The sequence below is a fragment of the Glycine max genome, chromosome 15, assembly GCF_000004515.6.
Source record: "Glycine max cultivar Williams 82 chromosome 15, Glycine_max_v4.0, whole genome shotgun sequence".
Lineage (NCBI taxonomy): Eukaryota > Viridiplantae > Streptophyta > Magnoliopsida > Fabales > Fabaceae > Glycine > Glycine max.
This window is the reverse complement of record NC_038251.2, coordinates 10588032-10615647: the sequence shown is the minus strand read 5'-3', so window position 1 is coordinate 10615647 and position 27616 is coordinate 10588032. Positions and strand designations below refer to the sequence as shown.

At 35.5% G+C, this 27616-nt stretch overlaps 1 protein-coding gene and 1 pseudogene across 1 annotated transcript; one reads left to right on the top strand and one right to left on the bottom strand.

Moving 5' to 3' along the window:
• Positions 1 to 10521: 10521 nt before the first annotated feature.
• On the bottom strand, positions 10522 to 12142 carry LOC100796807 (berberine bridge enzyme-like 18; annotated as a pseudogene).
• Positions 12143 to 16256: 4114 nt separating this feature from the next.
• Positions 16257 to 18303, top strand: LOC100775353 (berberine bridge enzyme-like 13). The gene has a single exon (XM_003546232.5). It carries the CDS (start codon positions 16421 to 16423, stop codon positions 18050 to 18052), a length of 1632 nt encoding a protein of 543 aa, XP_003546280.1. The 5' UTR covers positions 16257 to 16420; the 3' UTR covers positions 18053 to 18303.
• The last annotated feature ends 9313 nt before the right edge of the window (positions 18304 to 27616 follow it).

Sequence of the window (27616 nt, the reverse complement as noted above, 5' to 3'; positions counted from 1 at the left end):
AAACAGATCAGCATTTCAACTGAATTTCCATACATCAAGATATAATTAACCATGAACTCTCGAACGAATTTTTATTTTCATTGCAAAAATATTTGGTGGAATGACTCAAATGAGGAATCTTCTTGAAATTGTTTTGATTATGATCAGTTATGACTTGTTAACGTTCCTTGACAGAAAGAATTGAAGTCGACATCTATCCGATAAATAGATTATATATATAGATATTTTTATATAAAGTCACTTTGGCTTATTATTATATATGAGTTAAAAAAAAATAAACAGCGGTAATCTATTACTAGATATTTTGTTTTTCTATGGACCATATATTTTGTTTGGTAAGTACGTTATTGATTATTTCCCCCCTATAAATTAGAAATTTATGATTAGTTTAGCTTTCTTTGGGTTGTTGAATTATACTGATGCTGCATGACTTATCTTCGTTGACTAATTGCACATTAGGAAGAAAAAAGAGCAAAAGAGTTGTTTTATTCTGGTACAAGTGTAAGGAGTTTCAACTAATTAAATAATGTTAAAAATAATATTATATCTATTCTTTTAGAATATAAAAGAATGTTGACTTTTACAAAAGTCTTAAAAGGATGATTAATCCGGGTTTTGTGTCGCCTTCATTTTTTCTTAATCAACCAGCAGTGTTGTAGGGGATGAGTTTGGACGATGTCCTAGAAGGTGAAAAATCAATGTGAAGTATAACTGTTTGCTTGTGTAAGCGTGCGTTTTTTTACAAAAATTATGTACACACTCCAATTTAAATCGGATAAAACATAAAACTCGAACTCAAAATAAATAAGTGTGTTTTCTAATTCATCAATCTCTTCCTTCTAAATTTAGTGTATTGGAAAATCAGATTCCCCGTGTAAAAAATTGTGAATGAATTTCCAAACACAACCTTTAAATGTTTATTGCATTTCTCAAACTAGAATATAAAAATGTTTATAAAAGTTTTTTTAGTATTGAAAAATTTATCTGAGTTGGGTCTCAAAATTTATTAGAGTCAAGCCTCAAAGTTCAATAAACATTTATAAGAATATTTATAAATTATTCATCAAAATGATACTCACACTGAAATCAAACTCATTCTTTTTATGTCAATTTTTTTAAAATAAAGTTGACCTTTATGAATGTTGGTTCAGGTTGAGAATTTAGAATGAAAGTTGAATAAATTCTTTCAAAATCTTTATCAAATTGTTTTTAACATCAATTAAAAACATCTCTATAAATCAATCAAAGTTTTTCAAAAAAAATGGAAAATAGAAACTTTTTATGATAATCCTTTGAAATCAATTCTAATATCAAGATGATTACAAAACTCAAAGTTATAAAGAATAAGAGAATAATACAAGACTTCATACTAGTTAAATCCAATCCGAACTTATATCCAATTTGTTCTAAAATCTCTTGGAACTTCCACTTTATAAAGAACACTAGTATAAACAGTATGCATACATAATCCTCTAATAGAAAGTAAATCTTTCTCTTGAATCCTACAAAAAAAGATTCTCCAACATCCCTAATAACTCTAACAAAAAAAAACAATACTCTAAAATATTAAAAGATAAAGGATTGAATACACCTGAAATGTGTAAATTTTTAATCTTCAATACTTTTTCACGAGATAATTAAATCATGTTGTTAAAATGAATGATTATTTGATCAACTTCAATCTTCAATTTTATTGCAGTGTTATTGTTTTTCAGACTCTCTTGCAATGTTTTTCTCTAAAACTGAACCAATCAAGAGTCTTTTTCTAAGAAAACATTTAGGGGTATTTATAAATTTTGACAATAAAAACATATCTAATTGATTATAAAACCAGGTAATCAATTAATTCAACAAAATCCCCTTTGTTCTGCAATTCTAGAAATTGATTAATCGATTATCAAAAAGGATAATTGATTAACTTGTTTCAGTCCAATAATTTTAGTTCCTTTTGTGCTAAGTGGATAATCGATTATCATATGTGATAATCGATTATCAATTTACATAAAGAACTTTTCTTCATTTTCAACAATTGGATAATCGATTATCTTAAGCTCCAAATCTTTTCTTTTTCTGAAATTGGTTTGGATAATTCGATTACCAAATGAGACAATAAATTAAATTAATATTATTGATCAATTTTCAAGTAGAAGTACGTTGTTAAGAAAGAAATAAGAAATATTATATTATATACAGATAAAGGGTTGTAAATGGCTTACTTACAATTACAAACGCGTTTTTTTAAGCGCGTATAAGCAGCTAATGTATTTTCAAATTAATTTCATCCTCGATCATGTTCTCTAAACATAAATGAATCATTCTATTATTTTTTTAAATTTTCTTTTATTAAGTTAGTCATTTTATTATTAATTTTGTAAAGATTTAACCATCAAATAAATCTCATAAAAAACTGAAATCTCAATAACTATAATCTTAAGAACTAACGTGTGAGGATTTGCTCATTTATGTATATTGGTGGGACGAATATAAAAAAGATCATCCTGGAGGCCAAAACTGGCAGAGTTTGATTTTTCAAAAACAAAAAATATGTTGATTAAATATAAACGTGTGCAAGTTGTTGAATATTTCAAAATTGAAGTGTATCATTTGGTTTTCCATTCAACAGGGAAACTGATATATCCTTGTCATTTGTAGTGCAATCATACGCATCCCACTCGTATGCCATATGCTTCTTTCCATTTGATTATTTAACCAAAAATGTCGTTGTTTTATCTCCGGCCAAGGAATTAAAATGACATTCGCATAAATTTTACACATAATAGTGAAAATTATATAATTAATTCTAAGAATAGATAAAATGAGAAGAGATACACGACATGAAAGTCTTACTCAAGATAACAAGAAGTTGATCACAGGATCAAAATTTTGATAGGGTGATTTATTTAAACATAAACCCAACTAATTAATTTAACATAAACCCAATGGATAATAGCAAACTGCCGGTTTTGAATTTAGGGATATGCTAGGTGCACCCAGCAATATTGCTGGTGCACCCAGCAATTCAATGAAAGGTCAATTTTGCCCTTCATTTAAAAAAATAAAAAGCATTTTTTTCCCGGAAGCATTCTCTCTTTTTCACTGTGTCTCTTCCGCAAAAGCTTCTTCTCTTCTCTCTTCCCCGACAAGCTTCTTCTCTGCGAGCTTCTCCGACAGCCCTTGGACCCATTTGCTTTCGAGGTAGGTGGCCTTCTTCTTAGCTTTGGTTTTGTTATGCACTACATTAGGGTAGGTTAGTGTAACGTTAGGTTAGTGGAACCTTAGGGTAGAAGACGAAACCTAGGGTAGAAGACGAGAGGGGAGAAGACGAGAGGACGCCGGAAAAAATGGCTCAAAAGGCTGACGACGGCGTCTTCCGGAAGACCCGTTAGGGGTTCTTCCGGAAGTTCCGGAAGAACCTTTTCCGGAAAGTTTCCGGAAGAAGTGTTCTTCCGGAAGTAACAAAACGTTTTCCGGAAGAAGTGTTCTTCCGGAAGACTTCCGGAAAACGTCTTCCGGGAACTTTCCGGAAGACGCGCACTTCCGGAAGAACTTCCAAAGTTCCGGAAGACCTTTCCGGAAGAACCCCTTCTTCCGGAATGTTTCCGGAAGAACCACTTCTTCCGGAAGTGGTTTTTTTGTTTTTTTTTTGTGTTTTTTTTTTTTAAATTTTTTTTAAACAGAAATTGTTTTGTTTTTTTTTTAAATGAATTATTTTATTTATTTTGGTTATTTTGTTTTTTAGATTTTATGAAAAATGAAGTTTGGGTTTTTGATGTCATATTTTTTTTATAATTTAAATTGTGTATTTTTACTAAATATTAATTTGTAAATTAATTTTCTTTTATAAAAGTAGTTGTGTTTGTTTTTGTTTATTGTTTTTTTTTAAATTAGTGTTTTTTTTTAAAAAATGAAGTTGTCTATTTTTATAATTAAAGTTGTGTGTTTTGGAAGTTTTATAAAAATACTAATTTTTTATAATTAATTAGTTTATTTTATTATAAATGAAGTATTTTATTTACTAAAAAAATTGTGGATGTTTACTAAATAATTTTTTTTTTACATTAGTTGTTTAATTTTTTTAAAAAAAATTAACTTGTGGATGTTTACTAATTAATTTTTTTTACATTAGTTGTGTTTTTTTTTATAAATGAAGTTGTTTATTTTTTTTTTAAAATTAAGTTGTGGATGTTTAGTAATGAATTATTTTTATATTAGTTGTGTTTTTTTTTTTATAAATGAAGTTGTTTAATTTTTTTTAAAAAAAATTAAGTTGTGCATGTTTATTAATAATTTTATTTTACATTAGTTGTTTTTTTTTATATAAATGAAGTTGTTTAATTTTTTTTTTAAAATTAGGTCGTGTATGTGTGAAAATAATTTGATTTAAGTTAGTCTTATTTGTTTATAAATAAAGTTGATTTTTTATAAAGAAAATTGTGTATATTTTGACCGAAAAAAATACGTGTTCGACATGATTTACAGATCATGGCTAGAACACGAGGTTTAGGTCGTGCCATAGGTAGAGTCGTAGGCAGAGATAGAGCTGCTGACGAGGATGCTGGCGATGTTCCCGAGAGGCGTAGGCCTACTGCCTCAGCCCGTAGGCTACGCGTTCATCAGATGACTACGGAGGGACGTGATATGGCTGAGGACGTCGCTGACATGACTGATGATGTCCCTGAGCAGCCTACGGAGGCACCTGAGATGCGTGCGGACGCACAGGGTGTTGATAGTGGTGAGGGGTCAGATGGTGATGATGCTGCAGAGGGATTCCCTGGTGGTCCACGTGACCCGTCAGTGCTCACATCATTTGCCGAGCATGTTGCACATGCCGTGTGGAGTGGACAGGTATTTTAATTTGTTAATTATTTGTCATTGTTTATTTATTTGTTTATGATTAATTTTTTTTAATAATTGTATAATTTGTACTTCAAATCAGGAACGTCCTGATTTGAAGTTAGTGTCACATGGGAGGAAGCTGACACTGATTGGGAGGCCAGTGCCTGAGATTGAAGGCCTGGTGGCTGCCACAGGATTAAGTCCACTGATAGATTGTTCAGTTATTACTGGCGATCCTGGACTTATATCCGCATTTGTGGAGAGGTGGCACAGTGAGACTAGCACCTTCCACCTTCCAGTAGGAGAGCTGACGATCACATTGGATGATGTGTCGTCCATTCTACATTTGCCCATCACTGGCGCCTTGCACAGTTTCCACGCTCTTTCTACGGAGGAGGCCAGATTCTTGCTCACGGAGTTGCTGGAAGTGTCTGCGGAGGAGGCCAGAGCCGAGACAGCACTCACACGTGGAGCATATGTACGATTAGGATGGGTTCGTGACATTTATGAGACCAGATGTCAGGCCCGGCGGTGGATTGTCGCAGCTCGCGCTTATTTGCTGCACCTTGTCGGTTGCACTCTTTTTGCTAATAAGAGTGCAACATACGTGCATGTGGTCCACCTTGACGCTTTCCGGGACCTCGCTCATAGTGGTGGTTACGCTTGGGGGGTTGCCGCGCTGGTTCATATGTACGACCAGTTAGATGAGGCTTGTAGGACCACCACCCGACAGCTTGCGGGGTACTTGACGCTATTTCAGGTAAATTTTGTGTTTATTAATATGTTAGGTTCGATTATGATTTAAACATGTTTTTATGTTATGTTAACCTCAATTATTGTGTAGTGCTGGATCTATGAGCACTTCCCTAGTGTGCATCAGTGCGTGACTGACGACACATACCAGGAGACGTCCCCACGTGCTTCCCGGTGGTTGACGTCGAAGGCGCACATGAAGGGCATCACAGGAGCACCCTACAGGGCACGTTGTGATGGTTTGACCGTCACAGATGTGTCTTGGTTGCCGTACACGGAGCATCGGGGTGTTAGGGCGTTTCAGGAGATTTCATCGTTCCAGGGTCAGCTCAGATGGGGTCCTATGATCGTCGCAGTTCGACCGGAGAGGGTGGTACGCCAGTTCGGTTACATCCAGAGCATCCCTCCGCCGCCTGTTAGTGCACGATTGTCACAGGAGCAGATAGATGACAGGTGGATGGAGTTTGCGGATCACTTACTACCTGCGGGTCAGCCTTGTTTAGTGCCTGGGCAGGTATCTGCGGATTACATTGAGTGGTTTTTCCGCATATCTCACCCTTTCATGACACCAACCCAGGCAGCTGACCAGCAGAGGGATGCACCAGCTGCAGACCCTGAGGACTACATACAGCCGCCCAGCCCCCAGGTTCCAATGGCATTTGACCCCCCTCCATATGTGGTAAGATTATTTGCGCGTTTAATGTTTTATGAGTTGTTGTTTATTTTGAATTTCATAATAAATATTTTTACTGACTTTGACAGGATGATTACGAGGGATATGAGGCGATTGCACAGAGGTTGGAGCGTGTGCTCAACCTTAGGATAGTCACTGCAGGCACAGAGTTATATGACATTATGCAGGACTGCCTGACGATCGCGAGAGGGGGACCCAGTGCTGATGGGACGGTCAGGGCTCGTCAGAGACGCCGCACGGACCATTGATCATTGTATTTATATTGTTGTGTTGTAGTTGACATGAATATTTGTAATTATTACAGTTTTTGTTTAATATAGTTGGCGTGTTTTGCACAGTTTATTATTTTATAATATAGTTTGTTATTCCGATTGTTTGTGGTCCTTAAGCGAAGTTTACGGTTGTTTTAAATTTATTTTTAAAAAAAGGGAACCTAGAATCATGAGTTTTGTTTGTAAGAATTACATAAAAAATAAATGTTTTTAAAATAATTAATAAATCAGGAAATAGTCCCGTTCCCCAGTTCTTTTGTTTGGACGTCAAAGAATCCAAAAAAAATAGTCCCGTTCCCCAGTTCCGTCAACTAACACGTCAAAACAAAGCCTCAAAATCGAAAAAAATAGGAAATGAACCCTTTTTCCATGTTCAAGTACCCATGTTTGGGATTTTTTTGCGTGGGTGTGCCTGTGCCCTGAGACAATGGAGGGCGGCCATTTCTCATGTTTGGACGTCAAAGAATCCAAAAAAAATAGTCCCGTTCCCCAGTTCCGACAATGGAGGGCGGCCATTTCTCATCTTGCTTGTTTACAATGTGATAAACGGATTAATTAAAGGATCCTAAAAAAGATCAAATCTTCCAAATGCACAGAAGCTCCACGATCACAATCTTCAAAACCTATTCATTAAAGAAGCAAGAGAGTTCATTAAAGTTCAAACTTGGAATATTCTTATTCCCCTTGTATTCTTGTAACTCTCGCAAGCATACTCATCGTCACCATTAAAACGCATTCACGCATAGAAGGCGGCGCGCACATTCTCCAAGCAATTAATAGCCACCTTAAGTTACATATGATTCACTCTCATCATCGTATATTCCTATTTCGTATTCATATAAATTGCCAACTTCCTTTCATATTCCCCACGTTCTACTACTGTTTCAGCAAGGAAGGGACTTATAATCCTTCTTCAATACTTCAACGTCTTTATATATCTTCGTGTCTGGAGCATGATCATGGAGTCTCAGCCACTTATGGGTTGGAGCTCTTTCTACGAAATAGGTGAAGAACCATTTCCATTTACGTGCCAATTTTCTTACAGGTAAACTATGAAACTTCTGTTCTATATCTTGATGCCATGATGAAATAGGAAATGATTTTACGTGTAGTCAAGTCAGCCAATGTGTTGTCGCTAATGTGTAGTCAAGTCAACCAATGTGTTGTTGAGCGACTGCTAGTTTCAAAATGTGTACTGAAGTCAACCAATGTGTTGTCACGCTCAAACTGTAACACGCATGCATGTCATTATGTGTTGTCAATTATGACAATGATGTATGCTGTACGCGTAAATGATTTTTGTTGGACCAACAATTTCCTTGCTTAACCAAACGAGTAGTTGATAATATTAATTGGTTAGTGACGGGTTACAACGAATTATATCGCATAATGAATACAAATAAATAAACAATGAATGTTTAGTCTTCATTTAGGTCTACATAGTGTGTTTTGAATGACATCAAGCTTGTGTATTCCTGCATTCTACTAATATATGGAATTGCCCATTGCTTTGCCTGAGAATAACAATTGGTTGACCTTAAGGACATATGCATCATACACAAGTACATTCAAATTATCATATAACCACATCCAAAAATTTACTATACCTTAAATAACAAACATATTAATAGGACATATGCATCATACACGACTATATTAAAATTATCACTATATTCTAAATTTATAACTACATTATTTACTTAAACTAAACTTATCACTATAATAAACAACTAATAAAACATTTTTGTACCATTATACATTTAAGTTACCTAAATCATTTAATATTATACCATTATACCTAATTAAATCAATAATCCACAACATATATAAACCAGAAATAAAAAAAAATTATAAAACAGAAATATATATATATATATATATATATATATATATATATATATATATATACCATTATAAAACAAAAAAAATTATAATCCACAATATATATCATTATACCTAATTAAACCAATAATTCATTATTAACTAACAGAAATATATATAAAACAGAAATTAAAAAAATTATAAAACAGAAATTAAAATAAATTAGTAATAATTTAACATTCCGGAAATATTTTCCGGAAGCACTTCTTCCGGAATTGGCCTTCGTAACTTCCGGAAGACCTTGATCCGGAAGTGGTCATTCCGGACCTTCCTCCTTCTGTGCCTAAAATTTCTTCCGGATACATTTTTTACTGTTTTTCTTCTCTAAAAGCTAACCGGAAAACGAAATAAACGCGTACCTCCGACAAAATAGGAACAACAGCCACTAATAAAACTTCAAATACGGAACACGGGACCACCAAATCTTCAAATACTTCACTTCACGGGACCACCAACAGACTGCTGAAGGGACCACCACCGAAACAACAGCAAACGGAAGAAGAAACAAAGCAAACGGAAGAAGAAACAAAGCAAACGGAAGAAGAAAGAAAGAAAGCGCAGTAAAACACAGCCTGAAGACGTTAATTTAAAGAAATTTACACAAGGGCAAAATCGTCATTACATACGCATTAAAAAAAAAAACTAACTTCCGGAAGAAGCTTCTTCCGGAAGACTTCCGGAAGAAGCTCAATGGAATTCTTCCGGAAGAAGCTTCTTCCGGAAACATTCCGGATGACGTTCTTCCGGAAATTGTCTGTGAGTATTTCCGGAAGACACAAATTATTCTTCCGGAAGAAGATTCTTCCGGAAACTTTCCGGAAAAATTATTTCCGGAAACTTTCCGGAAGAACCTTCTTCCGGAAGAATAATTGCTGAAGGGCAGTTTCGCCACTTCACTGTTTGCTGGGTGCCCCAGCAATAATGCTGGGTGCACGTAACAACTCCCTTGAATTTAACTATTTAAGTTGCAACTTGGCAACTTACTAGGCTTATTGGGTCGAGGTAATGGGTCCAAAGCATTATGGAAATGTAAGAGTGGTTGTTGTTCCTGCACCCTGTTTTGCTAAGTTCACCTCAACCTTTTGATTAATGTTTTTTATTAAAATACCCCTTACAAAAATTCATTTTCGTTAGTCAAGAAACACGACAAAAACTTATTTCCGTCATGTCCAATAAATTTTCACCCCTTATATATACAACAAAATTTCATTATGTACGAAATCAAAATACACCATGAAAGCATATTTATGTTGTATATTTATTAATACATAACAAAAAAAAAATTGTCTAATAAACAACATTATTATAAGCTACAAAAAAAATCATTAATATAAAGATAAAAATACTCTATTCACTTTCTCATTATTATATGTCCCTCTCAAGTTAAAACTGCAAAAACATAGGATTGTAAACCTCCATGTGTTCTTCTCTCGTTCAGATCAAACAAAAATCCTCCATCACTCCATGTGTTCTTCTCTCGTTCACACCAAAAAGTTCCTCCATGCGTTCACGTCTAAGTTCGCATCATCTACGTTTTCGGTTAGACAAAAAAGCTCATCTTCATCTTTGCTACAATAACTTAAAATAATGGACAACAACGTTTTTCTTATTATTTTTTACACTTAATATACTAACTTTTTTTTACTTCAACCAAATTTTCTTTCATTTTTTTTCTCTCACCCGCCTCCTCATTTTTTTTTTGTCTCTACCTCTCTCTTAAAAGGCTATAATTCACTTACCATGCTGCTAATCAAGTGATGATGATGTGCTTTTGCAAATTATTGGATACTACATTTAATATACAAAATAATAAATGATTTTCCTCAACATATGTATCTATAGGCTCCGGATGGCTAACAGTATGAAAGTGTTCGTATATCCATGGCTATAAAATCATTAACAAATTTAATTTGTGTTAAACAAGATGTCTTAGGAAGTGCTTATTAAATTGAAGTCAAAATTACCTCCAAATTGAATACACCAAATATCTTTCTTCCAATGCAAGTTATGTACTACTCTTCCCAAAAAGTTTGTAATACGTGGTTCAAATTTGGCATATATCATCTTAACCAAATTTTTGCTAGTTTCTTTTTCAGGATATAGACAACTTAATTAAACGAAGGTGGAATGCTCTGCTCATGCCAGAAGAAATTGCTAGGATCAAATTCAGCTTTGACTCGTGCCAATCTTTCAAAATGAAACTTAAAATACTTCACACCCCAAGATTTTGCTTCTTCATAGCTTGTGCTGCCTCGGTTCACTCCTAGGTTAAGGTCCCTATAATTCAAATATGCAGCCCTTGGACACTTTGAAACATAAGGTGTCACGTATGAATATAATCTTCTCATCCCATATATGTGCTTTGGTGTTTCTTCATTTGAGTCCCAATACACCAAATACTGGATCCCATATATGCTCCCATTTCTATGTGGAAATGGAGTTTCTGATCCTGAAATCTCGCTCATTCTCCCTCCATATGGTGTCAGGATCAGATTGGTGTGTTGACTGTGTTCTCTTCGAGCAACATGTTCCACAGCCCTTCCAAACCTGCCACAGGAATGGGTTCTGTAACATAGTCTGATGTTGCTTTGAAGCTTCTGAATGTTTGGTTTCTCTGAAGCAAAACCTCCAAGGGTCCATTGATTGAATAATCTGTATTTGTAAAGAACTGACTGAATCCAACTCATCTCAGTGAAGCTGTTGAGCTGCAAACCCAACTCAGCAAAATTGTTTTGCATCAAAGGAAGCAGGTTCTCAGCTGTCCCTAGATACAATCCAGTGAAAGAAACCACAACAGTTTTTCCACCATTAGGTGATGATGAATTGGCAACTCCCATAACTGAGTGAAGAAAAAGTTCATTAGGAAGCTTGTGAGAAATAGTTTGCCATTTTTGGAAAAGGTTACTTGCACCTTGATCAAGTGTTTTTGCAACATTGAAAATTGTCACTTTTGGGGGAACAGGTACAAGCTTAACTTTCCATGCAGTGATCACTCCAAAGCTTGACCCTCCACCACCTCTTATGTCCCATAAAAGATCTTCCCCCATCAAAGTTCTATTTAGTATGTTTCCATTAACATCTACCATTTCAGCATCAATTACTTGATCAGCTGCAAGGCCATATTTTCTGAAAATTGTGCCAAATCCAACTACACTCAAGTGGCCTCCTACACCAACTGTGGGACAACTACCATCTGGGAAGCCACACATATTACTTGTTTTTGCAATTGCATAACAGAGCTCCCCAAGAGTAGCACCAGCTTGAACCCATGCACTTTCATCATTAATGTCAATGTTTATGGACCTAAGGTTTATGAGATCAATGATGAGGAATGGAACATCAGAGACATAAGAAAGACCCTCATAGTCATGCCCTCCACTTCTAACTCTCACTTGTAGGCCATGTTTCCTTGAACAAGTAATTGCTGCTTGAATGTGGGCTAGGTTTTGTGGAGTGACAATTAGGTTAGGTTTTGGGACTGAACTGTTCAAGAATCTGAGGTTCCTTATTAAAGATTGCAAAAGGGATGTGTAAGAAGAGCTGCTTTGGGTGAGTATTACTTCTGTAGTTGAGTTTGAGTCTTCTAAACCAGCTGAAAAGCTTGGAGGAAACCGCTTTCAGGGTCAACAGAAAATGAGGTTTCAGGGAAAATTGTGATGAAAATGGAGATTGATAGGAGAGCTAATTTGATACATGAAAAGGCCATATTTGTTTCTATACATACACTTTCAGAGCTTAAGCACTTATAGACAATTCATGCGGCTATTTAGTACGTGAAACATGAATATATTGAGCTAGGGAGGTATTAATTATTCATGAAGGAAAAACCATTGGCAATTACAATGTTTTGAAGGGTAGAATATTCTCTGATGGGGATTGTTTATGACATTTTTTATGTTGGATATATCACATAGAATAACGTGAGGTGTTAATCCTGATAAAGAGAAAGAAGAAATAAATGGAACTTTAAATGTTGATACGTGAATTTTTGTGAAAACTGAAATAAAAGTTACAGCATGTGTATAGGAAATTTTGATGAAAAATATAGATAGACAGATGTAAATTGTAATCAAGTCTTTCTTATCAGGGACGGAGTGACTGACGCATGAGTGTATTAGAGGCGGGACCAAAATTTATTTACACAATTATTTCATATTTAACTTCTAAAAGAAAATTATTTAATAAATAATAAGTTTAACAAAAATATTTATTATTAATTTTATATATATAACTAGATACGTGATCTGCTACCAAAAAAAATAGACATATCGATTCAAAAATCTATTTTTTCTTATGGGAGGGAGAAGGCCTCAGCTCGTCACCCCTTGAATCCGTCAATGTTTCTTATGTATATGATGTTCCATTCCTGATAAAAAATATTCGTCAGCATTTAAAATTTAAATTGACAGACGGAGAAAATGAAAATGGATAAATTATGAAACACATGGAAGCAATCCATTTTTTATTATAAAGGCTAGACACAATTGTGTCTTTTCAAGTTCATCATGGCACTTTAATTCATGTGCATGAATGTGTATTTCAAAAGAAAAAAGTTATTATCCATTTATAATATATAAATTGTGAACTAAGAAACTATATGCAAACACGTCGCTATATTATTCTTACATCAGCATAATTGATCATGTGTCAAATTCTGTACAATACTCATTTTATTTATCTTCTTCTTTATTCTGTCTCATCTCCTATTGTAACAGAAAAGTTGATACAACAACAATCAATGTCTAGTGGTTACGGTTTTTAACAAAATTTTGTTAATTACATACCATAATGAAGTTTTCTCCACATATGGTGTTGCAATCCAATACCTATATCTTTCAGTGTGTCTCCTCCTTCTATCTCCTCTAAAATATTCTCCTTCCACCTACTGTGAAACTCCAACTTTCACCTCTGTCATTCCACGTACAGTTTTCATATTTAACTTTTTTTCTACTCTTTTATATCTCTTTGTATTATTTTGTCTATATGATTGTTTCTTTTCATTTACCATTTTCTTGCAGAAGAAGAGAAGTTGTTGAAGTGAAGAAACTACCATGATTGTCTCTTTTTCAAGAATTAGAAGATCTGCAAAATACCTATCAACTTGTCGCCGTACAATTTCTTTTAATTGACTTTGCATATTATTTGATTTCTAAAATTATGAATCTCATTCGAGGTTAACCCTTGTGTTAACTTCTTTGACCAATTTTAATTGTGGCTCCAAGGTGACACTTCACATTTTCGTTCCAATTGGCATTCACTCACAAGGATTGATACAAATATGTCACAAAATGAATAAACAACCAAAATTCATTAGAGATTGAAGAGGAAAACACAACCCGAGGTCAACAGGGAGGAAGAGATCGCATATGTTTTTAAATTGATGGTGCAGCAACAAAGTTTTATCAAACTAAGAAATGTTAACCATTTGATTATGGAGATAAAGGAATTATATCAATCTAATTTAAAAATATCTTTTTTCCTAAATTACCTTTCTTATTATTTAATTTATTTATATCCTAAGATGTACATCAACTCAACTTTGCATTCTTCCCATGAAAGTTCCTATGAAACTGTACATTTATTTTATACAAGATGATGGTAGTCTTACTTGGCAGGTTACGTGTATTCCTATTAGAACATAATCCACTACTAGGTTATAAATGGCACATTATCATCCACTCATAATTCAAAATGCCTAGGAATCTTGTCTCTTCCTAGCTCGTGGCCTTGTTTATAGAATCCTTATATATATCCCCAAATAATTAATTTGCCAGAGATTTTTCCTTTCTTTAATTTGTCGATAGTGGTTGACTTGAATCCAGTACTGATTTTATACGCATGCCATACCACGCAAAGAGACTTGTACAGCTGCGCCATTTCCATTTTGTAAAAAAAGTTTCTCAAGATTGACCACTTAGTGGATTCTTAAGTGGTGCACGAAGCTAGAGGTAACACTACTATTTCATGGACACATGAATATGCAACACCAACTATTGGTACATCAGCACCAAACGCATCTATTAATTAACATAAGATTGTTTTAGTTTAATAAGAAATTTTAACTTTGAGTCATGATATATGATTTTATTAAATATTTAAAGAGAGAATTTTATCATTCATCATGATCCTGTCCGATTCGATCAGGATTGTTTCAGATAAAAAAAAACTATTGGTGCATCTCAACTTATTAAACGTGTTCCAGATTAGGATAGGCGAAACCGTGGTTTCAGTTGAAAATTTGACAACAGCAAAAGATATGGTGCGGCGTAATATTGTGTATCATCCAGAGGGGTTCAGTCCTGGGTAGGAGTGGCAATCAAATCACAAACTGTTAGGGAAGAACTTGCTGTTACAAAAATCACGATATTTTAAAAAAGTTAATTCAGTCAATACATAAAAAGAGCAAAAACAGATTAAAAAAAACATTTAGTAATTAATGCTTCGGTGCTTATATCTATAAAAGAAAATGCATTTCATTCCTCTAACCACGTTAAAGCTGAAAAATGAAATTTAATAATCTTAATTTATTTATTCATTTATGTGTGTAATAGAAATCTTCAACAACACCTTGCAGATCGATGCAATTTTTTTTTAATCTAAAAACTTATCTACTAATTGTTTCTCGAGTTACGGAGGATGTGACTTTTGGAGGTTCAAATTCCAAACTTTAGAAAATTTTCAATCACTGAGCTCAAACTTGGCACTGGAATCTCCGTTTATAAGCATTAGCAAAACTATAAAAGGTTCACGTTACGCTTTTCATAAAATTGGCAATTTTTTATGTACCGTTTGTTTGTTGCACATACTACACGGAATCCATGTATCTCCAATCGTAAAGGAAGATGAAGCTTCTTACTTTCTTTCATTTTCCTAACTTTCCCTCTCTTTAAGCGTCCATTTGTTCTTCTTTTAAAGCCAAATAACTATGAAAAGAAAAAGAGAGAAACAGTTTCAATATAAAAAATTTACCTTGGGAAGGTTATATCATTGGGCTATAGTAATATTTTCTCTGTTAACAACCACACCAAAAAAAATATTTCCATTCCAAAATGAAGAAATGTATTCTACAGAAAATAATTCCTACCTCTAAAACTGGAATATTGTACACTTTCTTCACTACAAACTATACTGTTCGTTAAACACTTTTTCCCTACGTTACCTACCTTTCCAAATAATTAGATAATAAGGTTTTTTTTTTTCCATTTTAGTTTTCCATACATTTATAAGTTACGCTCACCCTTATAAATTTGTGCAAAATTACAAAGATTACTCTATAACTTGAAAACGAGAATAATTCTATATATGCAGAAGAAGTTTACCTTCTGGAGATGGAAATTTCTTCTTGTTACATTAACTACGCTTGGCAAACAAGTATTTACAAAACTTTTAAGAGTTTGCCATTAAACTTTGCGTAACACTATCAAGTGAAGTAAAATATGTACCAATGAACGAGTGATGTTGTGGACCTGCCGTTTATCCCCACTACAAAGCCATGAAATGAATTAATTATCATGGAATATGGAACAATTAATTAAAAAAAATGCAGAATTTCCTTTAGTTGTTGCATGCTCATATATATGATGCTGCAAGAATACTGACAAGCTTATCTCGTTATTCTAAAATGTTATAAAACTAGTGGGGCCATTGAAGACAGTTGGTTTGCTTATACCATTCTTTTTAGCAACTATGAAGCATAGAGAAATCCTTTCAGATTATGTTAAATGTGAAAAGGGGTCGATGTTCTTGTAATCAAAGATACATCAGAAACTCATGTTTCACAATGTCATAATTAAGAATAGAACATTAGCCACAAGATAATGCCAACACTCTTCATCTGTATTATGACGTTTGTCTTAGCTCAATTATACGTAAACTATTGTGTAACACATTGTGACCATAGCACATTATGGTCATATAAATATAACATTTGTGGTAGCCTCCTTAAGCACAAAAAATTGAAACCAAAACCTCAGAACACAAAACCATGGTGTCACCAAGCTCAAACTTAGCAACTTTAATCCTCCTATTATCAGTTTCAATGGCAGCTTCAGCTTCACTTGAAGAAAACTTTGTCCAATGTCTCAGCTTCTATTCAGACAAAGCAGCTCCATTTTATGCATCAATTTACACTCCACAAAATGCATCATTCAACAAGATCCTTGAATCCTCTGCACAGAACCTAAGGTATTTGGTGCCCTCAGCGCATAAACCCGAGCTTATATTCACACCCTCGACCGATTCACATGTCCAAGTGGCAGTGACTTGCTCAAAGAAACTTGGAATTCATCTGAGAATTCGTAGCGGTGGCCATGACTATGAAGGACTCTCATATGTTTCTGAAGTTGAGACCCCTTTCATAATTGTTGATTTGTCAAAGCTTCGCGCCGTCAACGTTGATATAGAAGACAACACTGCTTGGATTCAAGCCGGTGCCACTATTGGGGAGGTCTATTACAAAATATATGAGAAAAGTTCGGTTCATGGTTTCCCTGCAGGCCTTTGCACAAGTTTAGGTGTTGGAGGGCACATCACGGGAGGTGCATATGGATCCATGATGAGAAAGTATGGCCTTGGAGCTGACAATGTCCTAGATGCAAGAATAGTTGATGCAAATGGCCAAATCCTTGATAGGGAAGCCATGGGGGAAGATCTCTTTTGGGCTATTAGAGGAGGTGGAGGAGCAAGCTTTGGTATCCTTCTTTGGTGGAAAATAAAGCTTGTTCCTGTGCCAGAAACTGTCACAGTTTTCACAGTTACAAGGAGCCTAGAGCAAGATGCAACCAGGATTCTCCACAGATGGCAGGAAGTGGCACCCTATATTGATGAGGATCTCTTCATCAGAGTCATCATTCAACCAGCCACTGTTGGGAACAAAACTGAGAGAACTATCACAACATCTTATAATGCTCAATTCCTTGGTGGTGCTGACAGACTCCTCCAAGTGATGAAAGAAAGCTTTCCTGAATTGGTTTTGACTAAAAAAGATTGTCTTGAAACTAGTTGGATCAAATCTGTGCTCTATATTGCTGGCTATCCAAATGACACTCCCCCTGAAGTTCTGCTTCAAGGAAAGTCAACTTTCAAGAACTACTTCAAAGCCAAGTCAGATTTTGTGAGAGATACAATACCAGAAACTGGACTTAAGGGGTTGTGGCAAAGATTGCTGGAAGAAGATAGTCCCTTGATGATTTGGAACCCATATGGTGGAATGATGAGCAAATTTTCAGAATCTGATATTCCCTTCCCTCACAGGAATGGAACACTCTACAAAATCCAGTACTTAACTCTTTGGCAAGATGGGGATAAGAATGCCTCAAAGCATATAGATTGGATTAGGAAGCTTTACAACTACATGACTCCTTATGTGTCCAAGTTCCCAAGGGAGGCATATGTGAACTATAGAGATCTGGATTTGGGAATGAACAAGAAGAACAGCACAAGTTACATACAGGCAACTGCTTGGGGCAATATGTATTTCAAGGATAATTTCAACAGGTTGGTGAAAATAAAGACCAAAGTGGATCCTGATAATGTGTTCAGGCATGAGCAGAGCATTCCACCACTCCCAGTTTCAAGTATGAGGCTAAAAGACAAGAAGTGCAAGACCTGGGAATGAGGCACTGCGTTGCTGGAGCCATTGGGGTGGTTGCTATAAATTTGTTATGGGTTTGATTAGCTAATTTAGATGAATAAAGGATACATTTGGATTTTGTTCTGTTTTTGGTCATTCCAATGTTGTAAAACAATGTTGGAAGTGCTTAATCATTGCTATCTTTGTGGTTGTGTGTGAGTGTGACAAGATTACAGGTGACAAGTGTTGTTTTGCTAGCAAGAACTGTACAACTAGTGAAGGTACTTTTATAAGGATATGACTCTCTTAAATACGATACTCAAGTGTGACACGTGGACCAAAACATAATCAGAAGTACTCATATAGGACTAAAACATGTAGGTTACATGTACAACTACAAAATATAAAATTAATGCATGTATAGAGACAAAAAAAATAAAAATATAATGATACAATAATACATACCAAATTACATAAGGAGTATCAGAAATGACTTGAGTTGAACGAATTGATAAAATTGTGAATTATAGAATCATTGTACTTGTTTGATGAGTCATAACTCGCTAAGCGAAAATCATATAAGATTTAGATTTATAACTTAAGTACTCGCGCTAAGAGAAAGGCCTCCTTCTCTAAGTGAAAACAAGGACAGAGAGGTTGTCAAAGTAATGCTAAGCAAGGACACAATCTTTACTAAGCAAAAATTATATAGAAAACATGTTAAAGTCTCATCATTAAAACTTTGTTACATTGTGCGAGATTACCTTTATAGAGTAAGTTTGGAGACGCTACACAAACTCACTAACCCTCATAACTCAAGCACCAAGGGAGTGAGTTATACAAAACATGTATAGAAGTTGCACGTAGGCGACAAAGATATCCCTACTCATTAAGCATTAGGGCCTAACTTACTAAGCGAAATTAGGCTTATGCTAATTGAGAGACCCCTGAAACAATAATGTTGTGTAATTGAGGTTTCAATTATGTTTACCTTGTTATCATGTTATTATACACTACTTGAGGATACTGCATAATCACTTGTGAATAAGGAGTCTACTTTGGAGGAAGAAGGGTAATTACCTCCAAATACTAGAGGATGACTAAATGTTTTAAAGTAATAAAGAAAGGACATGCATCTAAATCTCCAATTGTAGCAAGACTTCAAAATCCTTTATATATACTAATTGGCTGATCGTATTTGCCATAAGCTGGCCAATCTTTCATACAAGAAACCCATGCATTAGTTTTATGCGGCTTAGAAGTACTTTCTTTTTAATAAAGAGTAGTTTTACAAAGAGATATCTTTCTCTTACAAGCAAACACTTTGCATGTTCAACGCTTACATACTAAAATTTAAAGTCATCTTATATAAATTTTATTTTTTATAATTAAAAATTTAGGTGAATTAAATCACGGGAGTTCACCAGGATCAAAGAAGATCTCGAGACTCAAAGTGTTTCTTGGTACCCTATAAAAATTTTAGATTTAAGGGAAAAAATATTATCATGCTTAAAAAAGAACCACTTTATTTATTAGTTTATTTATGTTTTTATTTCCAAAATAGTTAAATTTGTAATTATTTTGAGACTTTTTATATCTAAAAAATTTGTGCAGGGTATTCAAATATAGACTTGAAATCATATTTTAAGAATTTAACAGTCACAACGGGATAAAAACTAAATTTATATTTTATCAAGTTCCTATAACCAAAATAAATATCATAACAAATAAAAATAAAATTCACTAATTTATTAAGAATTAAAAATAAAATTTATTATTTTATTAGGTAACCAAAATATCATATGTATAATCATATATTCCAAAACACAAACTGTGGACATACCAACCTATACTAGACACCACCCCATGGTTAATAAAAGCATGAAGCAACATTTAACGAAAGACAGAAATAATCATAATAGTTCCCATTTGACTTCGCCTTCTACCTTTTCACCCTTGAAGTGTGTTTATGTCCGCATCACACAGACTACAATATCCAATAATAAAAAAGATTTATACTAATGAATCATATAAATAAATCTAACATATTTTAATTTAAAACTTTAAACTTTAAAGTTTTAAGTCTTTTTTTCACATTTTTATTCTTACATAATATCATATTTTACCTCACACTTATACTCCAACAACATTAATTTTCTTTTGTGAATTATTGGAAGGACCAGCCCCATTATTGAACATCCTTGCAACCAACACAATGACCAAAAGAACAATGCACCTTAACACTTTTTCTTGCATCACCTGAGATAAAACTAAAATTAACGTGTGCAACTTAGCAAAAAGGATATTTATTGAGTACAACAACTTTAGTGGTCTATCTATACGAATATCAAAATTGGAATTTGATTAAAAAATATCAAAATTCTTTGTGATAAATATTAACTACAATTTAATTATAACAACAGGATTTATAAACCATGACTAAGAGATTAGACAATGATTAAAGGCCAATTTTTCTCCTGTTTAATAAATGAAAATGTTGCAAGTCAAAACAACTTCGTTTAACAAATGAAAATGTTCCAAGAAATTATGCACATAAAAATGTGCCAATGGTTTGCATCTTGTTTAGATAAGCACTAAAAGAAAAATATATGAAAAGAAAACAAAATATACAATCGCATCATTGCATATATAACCTTTTTAAAGAGTAAATTCAATTTAGGATTCACCTCAGCACGATGCTTTCTCCCTGATTCTCGTACACATCTTGAGTTGTGCACATGCATAGTTTGCAATACCTAAATCTAGCTGATACGGAAGAAGGGGTGCCAATGGCAAGGCCCAACAGAAAAAGCACAAGACTAAAATACCTCCACGATTATGTGTAACGGCTGGTGGTGACCTGGCAACTCTGTCTCTTGTTTTGCCTACCATTTCCATAGAGCAGGATCCTTTCTGTTAGTGCATATCCTACAAAATTCCAAATTTTGTTATGATCATAGTTATATATACAGCTTCATGTAATAAGGAAATGGCAATGAAAATTATCTTTAGACATTCTTATCTATGTTAGGAGGACACTAGCCCTCGAAGTCGAGTCTCATTCTTCTCTTTTCCCTAACATTGGTGCTTTCATTAACCTTGTTTATGGTTGAGTCCACTCGCTCCAAAGCAAACTCAAACCATTTGGAGGATGCCATCACCAAGCTCTCACAGAACCATTTATCCCTCAGTGAAACCATTCATTCCATGACCCTCAAATTGGACGAACTCATCCACAAGTTTCCCACCCCAGACTCCCCTCAACACTCACCCTTTTCTTCCACAGCTGTACCACCTCTTGCGTCCCCATCCTCTGCTTATCGCCTGAAACTAGAGGTTTCGTGTTTTTATGGTTCCTACCCAATGGGTTGGATATTCAAAGTCACGCGGTTCTTTGAATATCACTCGACCCCAGAACACGAACGTATAATCGTTGCTTCCTTCTGCATGGATAGCAAGGCCCTTGCATGGTTCCAGTGGATGACTAGAAATGGTCAATTCACTTCATGGCCGACGTTCCTGCAAGCTTTACAGACCAGATTTTCTCCCACTCAGTATGAAGACCCCACTGGGTCTTTATTCAAACTCACACAACGAGGAGATGTTCAAACGTACCTGGCGAAGTTTGAAAACTTGGCCAATCGGATTGTTGGTTTGCCGCCACAATTCCTCTTAACTTGCTTCATCTCAGGACTCCAGGCCAACATCTACCATGAGGTTCAGGCTTTGCAACCCCTCACCTTGGTCCAGGCGGCAGGGTTGGCCCGTCTCCAGGAGGAGAAACTATTTGACGGTCGTCGGCCGCCACGTCCTCGATCATCTTCCTTTTCTTCACCAACGCCTCTCGCGCCGCCGGTGGCTGTTGCTCCTTCTTCAGTGCCGCTAGCATCACCTTCGATTCCATCTCACCCCGCGGTTCCTATCTAGCGCCTCTAACTGGAGGAGCTGACATTGCAGCGCGAACAAGGCCTTTGTTTCAACTGCGATGAAAAATTTCATTGCGGCCACAAGTGTTCCTCCAGGGCATTTCTGCTTATTGGGGATTATGAAAAGCCTTTCGAAGACGCTGCTCCTTCCTTGGAGCCCTCACCCGACCCGCCCGACCCCACTGACCCATTTCAGGCCCAAATCAGCCTTCATACCCTTTCGGGCCATCTCGCCCTTGAAATCCTGCGCCTGGTGGGCCTAGTCGCTCTCCACCTCGTGTTGATCTTAGTAGACAGGGGGAGTATGCATAACTTTATTTAGGAGAGTGTGGTGAAGCAACTAGGCTTGTCACTGTGCCAAATAGCTCCCTTGCGGGTGATGGTGGGCAATGGTCACACGTTGGATTATCACCTTCTTTTCGAAGCCTCCATGATCACAATCCAGGACATTACCTTCTGTGTTGATCTTCATGTCCTGCCCCTGTGCGAAACCAATCTTGTTCTGGGTGTGCAATGGCTAAAGTCTCTCGGGCCGGTATTAACGGACTACAACAAATTATCAATGAAGTTTATGCGCGAAGGGCGTTTAGTGAAGTTTCAAGGAGACACTGATGCTTCCTTACATCTCATCACCCCTCATCAGCTTCGTTGAACTGTTCGTAAAGACACTACAAGCACCTACTTTCATCTCCAATTTACCCCAACAGAACACCCTTCCACACCACTCATCCATACCTCCATACCTTTATCTATTCAGACACTTCTCACCCACTTTGCTTCCGTTTTTCAAACACCTTCGTCCCTACCACCCTCTAGACCCACCAATCATCGCATTCACCTCGTCCCAAATGCAGACCCAAACACGTTCGGCCTTATAGATACCCTCACTTCCAAAAGCAAGAAATTGAAACTCAAGTGAACACGATGTTGCAGAATGGTTTGATTCACCCAAGCACCAGCCCCTTCTCCTCTCCGGTGATCTTGGTTCGGAAGTAGGACGACACTTGGCGGTTTTGTATTGATTAATGTGCCCTCAATGTGATTACGATGAAGGATCGATTTCTGATTCCCACCATTGATGAACTGTTGGATGAACTAGGTGGCACGACATGGATTTCTAAGTTAGATCTCCTCCATGGCTATCACCAGTTATTGGTGCATGAAGAAGACATATCCAAAAAAGCTTTCTGAACGTACCATGGCCACTTCAAATTCAGAGTCATGTCGTTTGGCTTATACAACGCCCCCTCCTCGTTTCAGGCAATGATGAATGCCATTTTCCGGCCATATCTCTGTCACTTCATCATTGTCTTCTTTAATGATATTTTGATCTTCAGCAAGACCCTCAAGGACCATGTCACACACTAGGAAAAAGCTTTCTAGATTCTCTTGAAGAAGCAATTCTTCCTGTGGATGTCCAAATGTTCATTTGTGCAAACACAAATTGAATATTTGGGACATATGGTCTCGTCTCAAGGGGTAGCATCGGTGCCAATGAAAATCCTCGCCATTCGTCAATGGCCTACACCACACTCGGCTCAAACCTTACGCAGTTTTCTTGGCCTCGCCGGCTTTTACCGCCGATTCATTTGGGGTTACGCTTCGATTGCGGCACCACTAACAAGGTTGTTGGGTCAGGATCCCTTCGAGTGGTCACCGGAGGCAGATCGTGCCTTTCTTGACTTAAGGCAAGTGTTGACTAATGCCCCTGTTTTGCAACTCCCTGACTTTGAACTTTCATTTACGGTGGAAACGAATTCGTCTGGTGTCGACGTAGTGTTATCTCAGAAGAGATATCCACTTGCGTTCTTCAGTAAACCTTTTCCACCCAAGCTTCTTCGTGCTTCCACTTATGTGCACAAACTCTTTGCCATAACCACTACCATGAAGAAATGGCATCAATACCTCTTGGGGCACCGTTTCACCATCATCACCGATCATCGTAGCCTGCGAGAGTTGATAATGCAAGTGATTCAAACACCTGAACAACAAACGTATTTGGCTAAATTGATGGGGTACAATTACTCCATTCAATGTCGTTCAAGTAAGTTAAACACAACAGTTGATGCCCTGTCTCGGCTCCCAGAGACCATGGATGGTTCCCTACTACTGCTCTTGATTTCTTCATTGACTTTTCTCAGTGAACTGAAATCTCACTAATTACATCATCCTAATTTCCTCAAGTTGTGCTAGGAGATTACCCTCCATCCTGATCAATTTCGCAACTACCAAATTGCTTAGGATTTAATCTTGTACCAAGGTCGTATATGGTTACCGGCAGGATCGGCTTTCATTCCAACATTACTCACAGAATACCACTCATCTCCCATTGGAGGGCATATGGGGATCTCGAAAACTCTCGCTTGTATTAATGATAACTTTTTTTGGCCCGGAATGTGCAAGGATGTCGCCAGCTTTGTCGTACAGTGCCTTGACTGTCAACATACGAAGTACGAGACCAAGAAGCAGGCCAGCCTCCTCTGTCCTCTACCAGTCTCTCTCCGCCCTTGGGAGGACTTCTCCCTCGACTTCATCGTTGGTCTGCCACCATTTCGAGGCTATACGAAAATTTTGGTCGTGGTGAATAGATTTTCGAAGGGCATCCACCTGGGTATGTTACCCACCCAACACTCCACGCATTCAGTTGCCATGCTCTTCATGGACATTGTGGGTAAGTTTCACGGTATGCCTCAAAGCTTAATCTCTGGTCATGAGTCAGTTCTGGCAGGACTTATTCCGGCTAAGTGGCACGACTTTGCGAATGAGCTCTGCCTACCATCCGCAGACCAATGGTCGGACGGAGGTATTGAACAGGGTCATCAAGCAATGTCTTCAAGCCTTCGTGCATCAGAAGCCATCATCGTGGGGCAAGTTTTTAAATTAGATCGAGTGGTCCTACAACACCTTGATCCATTTTGGTTCGGGTTTGTCCCCATACTAATTCACCTTTGTCAAGAAGCCCCTTTCCATTCCACAATACCTTACAGGCACTTCAAAGCTGGACGTAGTGGATGATATTTTGAAAACCCGAGAAAAAGCATTTTCCATTATTCGCAAGAAGTTGATAAAAGCTCAGGACCTTATGAAGAAAATGGCGGACAAGAACCGTAGGGACGTCACCTTTGCGGAAGGAGATTGGGTCATGGTCAAACTGCGCCCTCATAGGCAATCCTCTATCTCAGGAACTTATTCCAAACTTGCGAAAAGATTCTACGGGCCCTACAAGATCGTGGAACACATGGGCAAAGCTGCGTTTAAGCTACAGTTGCCGAAGGATGCTCGCATTCATCCCGTGTTTCGCTGCTCCTTACTCAAACCCTTCCATCACTCTACTACAGAGCACATTGACCTTTTACCCCTTCCTGCTAACTGCATGAATGGTCAACCCTTGATTACTCCTTTGGTGATTTTGGCCACGCGCAGAGGCACGGACTCGAACATCCAGGTATTGGTGTCATGGAAGGGCCTTCCACCCGAGGAGACCACGTGGGAGGATTGGAATTCATTGAAGAACACCTTCCACCTTGAGGACAATGTGCTTTTCCAAGCCGTGGGGAATGATATGAAAGAATGGGTGACAATGGCAAGGCCCAACAGAAAAAGCACAAGACCAAAATACCTCCACGATTATGTGTAACAGCTTATGGTGACCTGACAACTCTGTCTCCTGTTTTTCCTACCATTTCCATAGAGTAGGATCCTTTTTGTTAGTGCATATCCTTGAAAATTCCAAATTTTGTTATGATCATAGTTATATATACAGCTTCATGTAATAAGGAAATGACAATGAAAATTATCTTTACACATTCTTATTTGTGTTTGGAGGACACTGGCCCTCGAAGCCCAGTCTCATTCTTCTCCTTTTCCCTAACACTAGCATTCAAAATCTTTTGTTCATTTGACTTTAACTCCTTGACTATGGGCATGTTTGGATTATAATCTTTTCTATAAGCACTTTTAGGAAAAGAAAATAAGAAGAAAAAAATGAAATGAACTTCTCCATGAACTAAAATCATCAAAATTCAGATTGAACATTATGATAAAAAGTATAAATCATCTCTCTTTCACTCTTTTCTCTTGTGTTTTTTGTCATTCTTATTTTGTAGTTTCACCTGCTATTATACTGTCCAACAATGGATATTTCCACTTCTTCACTCACCAACCTAGTTCTTGCCCCTTCAATGTGTTTGAAAGAAAGAAAAATTCACTATTTTAAGTAATATAATATTAAAAAATGGAAAGATAATTAAGTTTCAGATTTCAAATCATAACATAAAAATAATTTTTTAGGTAAAATTTTAGCATAAAAAGAAACTTTGAAAATAGTTAATAATTTTACTATTTTCTATAAAAAAAAATAATTGGCACAGTTATTTTTTGGAACAGTAATATCTTTATTAAAATTAACATTAGATAACAAAAATGTTCATTTTGAATTATTAGCTTCTGAAAAAATAATCTAATGAAGTAAGCAATTATTTTTTTCTATAACAACCTATTGAGTTATTAACCTAATGAAGTAAATAATTATCTTTTTCAAAATAGCAATCTGAAACATAAAGATAACTAAAGTTTTCTCAATATTAATTTAACATAAAAATAATTTTTAAATATAGTTAGTTAGTTATCTTTTAAAAAATAAAAAATATTTATAACAACGAATTCATTGAACTGCATATTTAAAATATTCACTTATGGAAAAATTAAAAATAAAATTAAAAAAAAAACTTGAATGCAAAAGATTAAAATGATAATAATTTAAATAATGTAAAATAAAATTCAAATTAATAAATAGTAATATTAAAGTGTATATTTGAAACATTGGCTTTTTTCAAAATAATCAATGGTTTTCTAAAAAATTCTTTACAAAACTAGAGAAATACTATTATTATTTATTAAAAATAAGAATTCAAAATAGAAAGATATTAAAGTTCAGATTGGAAATCTTAACAAACAAATATTTTTATTAAAATATTTGACTGTTCTAAAGTATAAAGCAATGTTAACTACGAATAAAGTGTATAATTGAAATCATTTACTTTAGGAAAAAGAATAAACTATTTTTTTAATTTTTTTCATAATAAATAAAATGAAATCAAAGTTGAAATTTTAAATCTGAACTAAATTTAAAAAAAAAAACATAAAAGGAAAATTTTAAAATAATTTAATATGATTCAAATATTATAAAAGAATAAAAATTGTAATCAACAATAATCTGATATTATAAAGAACATGGACAGCATGTTTGAAAGAAGATCTCCAGAGCTTGGATCGACTGAAAAGAAACAAATGTTAAATACGTTTCATTGAATAATAATTTGAGATTTTAAATCTTAAAATAAGAAGACTTTAAATATAAATAACATAGAAGGTGAGTTTTAAAATATTTAATAATTTAATTAAATCAACAAATATAAAAATAAGTATGAAAAATGATAAATTTACAGCTTATGTAGATTTATAGAACAATATCATATTACTTTAGCATCAAGCTCAAAGGAAAATGTGTGACAAATTGGACCAATAATGAAGAATTTAAGTAGTCAATATTTTTGTGTGTTTTATCCAAAAATTACATGAAAATGAAATGCTTTAATTATTTTGGATGATGAAGCATAAATAAATAAGTGGGTAACAAAGGCACAATCTTCAAGCAAAAGATAGAACAAAAAAGGACAAAAAA